Source organism: Mesitornis unicolor, unplaced genomic scaffold, assembly GCF_000695765.1.
Source record: "Mesitornis unicolor isolate BGI_N332 unplaced genomic scaffold, ASM69576v1 scaffold25369, whole genome shotgun sequence".
In the NCBI taxonomy this organism is placed as follows: Eukaryota; Metazoa; Chordata; class Aves; order Mesitornithiformes; family Mesitornithidae; genus Mesitornis; species Mesitornis unicolor.
In genome coordinates this window covers 41,102-44,505 of record NW_010208362.1, presented here as the reverse complement: position 1 = coordinate 44,505, position 3,404 = coordinate 41,102, and the positions used below count along the sequence as shown (strand labels likewise).

General features: G+C 35.7%; 1 protein-coding gene across 1 annotated transcript in view; it reads left to right on the top strand.

The window, feature by feature from the left end:
- Positions 1 to 3,404, top strand: part of FAM149A (family with sequence similarity 149, member A) — a 13,371-nt gene extending 9,967 nt beyond the window's left edge. The window contains exons 8-13 of the mRNA XM_010192488.1: positions 122 to 225; positions 448 to 675; positions 973 to 1,093; positions 1,905 to 2,033; positions 2,427 to 2,502; positions 3,331 to 3,404. Of these exons, the coding sequence (XP_010190790.1) occupies positions 122 to 225; positions 448 to 675; positions 973 to 1,093; positions 1,905 to 2,033; positions 2,427 to 2,502; positions 3,331 to 3,404 (732 nt within the window). The remainder of the gene's footprint in view (positions 1 to 121; positions 226 to 447; positions 676 to 972; positions 1,094 to 1,904; positions 2,034 to 2,426; positions 2,503 to 3,330) is intronic.

The window sequence follows — 3,404 nt, the reverse complement described above, 5'->3', positions numbered from 1 at the left end:
GCTGAACCATCTTAACAGAAACTTTTCTAAAAAACAAGTAAAAGATCTTCTAACTATGGTCTTTTTGATGTCTTCCTTCAAAACCAATTTAATGTTAATGCATATTTGTTGCTTTTACTAGGTTCACCGTTTGTCCAGTAGCTTCTGTAGTGATTTGAATGGTGTGATGACAATTCAAGCAAAACCGCTCCAACAGAGGCATGTTGCCACAGTAGAAAAAACACAGTATGTGTTGGTATTGACATTTTCAAAATGCAGCATAATTCATATTATATAAAAGATGTTTTGCTGTTACAAAAAGGCAGTGAGAAGGCAGCCATCTCCCTTGTGTTTATTACTGATGTGACAATGATTTTTAGAGGTTGCAATGATACTCTGTTAAGAAAACCTTTTATTTCTTTTCCTTCATCCTCATTCCCTCTCTTGGTCTCCTTCCTTTTTCCCTAGGAATGAGCAAGAAGACAAACAGCATAGAATTGGCTCCAGTGCTCCAAATTCAGTGCACGCTAGGATGGGGAGAATTGCTGATAACAGTGTTCTCTCATCATCTCGGGTACTCCTGGCATCTTCTAGGAAGCTGCCAAGCCATCGTAGGTTACCTTCTCTCACTTCTGACCAACTCTCCTCAAAAGCTCCTAATATATACAATGATGAAATCCTTAGGGGGACTAAATTGTGAGTTTTTTCATTTTATTCTTTGCTTTTCTCAGAACTTTACTGAAATTTCACCAAGATTTTGAAAAATATTTGAGAACTAATCTGAGATTTATTATTGATTCTAGAATTCAGAGAGCAAAAAAAAAAGTAAACAGAACTGTATTTTTTGAAGAGGGGCATTTGTTTTATTTTTTTATGTTATGTTTAATGCTGTTACTTCTGTAGCTGAGCTCTATAAAGAAATTTACTGCTTAATAATTTCATATTACTTCAGTGAAGAAATCTTTAATATTAATTTTCCTTAAAATTCTGTAGGGGTTCCAGCTCAGATCATTTATCTTGTGCTCGTGCACCTACAAACCGTAACAAGTTACCGCCAATAAACTCAGAGGCTGTTGAACAATATTTTTCAGTACCTCGATTGCAACAGAGCTCTGTAAGTTGTGTTCATTTTTGTTCTGGTGAAAATCTTGAAGCTATTTGGAAATAAATTGCTCTGTGTCACTGGTTGACATGAGCAATTTTACAGTTTTTGTTGGTTCGTATTTAATACATGTCTTAACATGGCAGCGTGTGTTACACTGGGTACTATTAGAATGCAAGAGAAACCAGCTGAAAACCTCAGGTCACGAACAGATCATGGTGGAAAGACTTTGGTCTGAAAACAGAAAAGTCTGTTTTGGTTGGGTTTTTTTGTTGTTGTTGTTTTTTTTAAAAAAAAAGAGAAAACCAACCAACCAGATAGTAGCTTTGTGCTTATATGTACCTGGTTTTAAATAGCTCTTTTCAGTGTTTTATTCAGTAATGTTAGGTTATAAAGTAGAAAATTATACTGATTCAAGTTGAAAAGAATCCTGACTGAAAAAAAGATAAATTTCATTGATACTTGCCTATTTTTGAAGGATAGGAAACTAGTAAGTCACCACAATGAAAGTGAATGGGCATTTTGATACAATTTTGCTTCTGAATGATGTTTTGAATTGAGAGACATGTAAAGTCTATGATGATGATGATTATTATTATTACTATTTTAATTAAGCCTTTGGGGATTATAGACTAACATGAGGGAACAGTCTCAAATCTCTTTGAAAAACATGAGTACCGTTAAATTACCTTAAATAGATGCTTTTGGTTAGTAAAAACATATTTTTCTTTTCTTCTCTTGTGTTTGGTATGGGAATGGAAAAATTATTATGTTAACCAATTCAATTACTCCATCCTCTCAATGCTCTTTTTGATTCTCTCAGCATCAAGGACGATATGCTCACAGCAGAGTGTCCAGTGCAGTGCCTGGTGGTACAGAGCAACGGCCACTTAGAGAAAGAACTGTTATTATTGATCAATTTTCAAGGCCAAACACAACTCATACATTCAGGGTATGTTGCAATGTAAGTGGAGACATGGAAAGGTGAAGAAACTTCTGTTCGTGCCCACTGTTGGCCTACAGAAGGTCTCATTTACTAGGTCTCTTCTGATTTCTAGTGTACAGGGATTCCTGCTACCTGTAGACACCAGGATGTTAAAAGGCTTTCAGAGGGTGTGGGACCTTGAAAAGCAGGACTACTCTATGAGGAAGAGACTTCTTTTTTTCCCAAGTCTAATGCAACAAACAGTTCTTTAGAGGGTATCTGTGTGCAGTTTTAGTACTGCTTGGAGCTTTGCAGCCTGGTAGGACTCGCTCTGATGGACTATATCATAAAAGCTGTAATCAAACCTTTCAGTAGATAAACATACCTTACTAGCTAATAGTATGTCTTTCCTTTTTACAGACAGATACACCTCAGAAGTGGTCACTGACTCCCATGGATTTTGGTAACAGAGGGACAGGTCAAGGATTTTTAATAGGTAGGCAAAATAAGAATCACTTGAAAGAGAAAAGACCAACAAATCCTGTTAACTCATAGTACAGTTGAAAAGTTAAGTGCTCAGAGAGAGCCACCTCAGCTTAAAAGAACAGGTGCACTTGGCAGGGTCTTTTGAGTAGTTTGAAGTTTCTCACTTGTTCTGGGGTAACCCTAACTCTGACTGTTGGGAACCTTACAAAGCTTTTTTTATGATGTGAAAGGAAAAGGATTCCCTCTCTTTCTCTCTCTCTTTTTTTTTTTAATATTTCAGCATATTTACAATTATGGCAAGAATATGTGGTGTACAGGCTACATGTTTTGCAGCTGCTAGAGTAGCAAATACATGTTTGTGAACTGTTTCATGTCTTCCTGTTTCATGACATGAATTTTATTTTTGTGTCCATGTAAATTCATCAAGTCAGTAAACTTTTTATGTTGGGAAAATAAAGTTGAAAAGGTGATTTTTTTTTTTTTAACTTAAGTATAAAGCCCTCTTAAAGAAATTAATCGATATTGCTTTGCAACTATGTCTTCCATTTATAACACCAAAAGAGAGCAGCCCTATGTGGCTTATTTAGTGACATTGTTGCAGTGAAGCAGACCAGCTAGTTTCTGCGGTATTTGAGTGCTTGTACATAACCTTTATTTGTTTGGAAGTTTCTTGATTTTTAAATACTTATATGTCATAACTATATGAAAGGTGATGTAAGAATAACAGCAGGTTAGCAAACATTAATCTGAGCAGACTGATGCAAGTAACTCGTACATAATCTTGCAGGGTCTTTTAGGTTCTATCACAATTTTACAAGCAGTGTTTTATCTTTTCTAGGCTCACAGCATTACTACAGATCCTTTCAGAGAAATCTTCCAACAACAAGGAAGAGATTTCAGATTGCTTCTTAA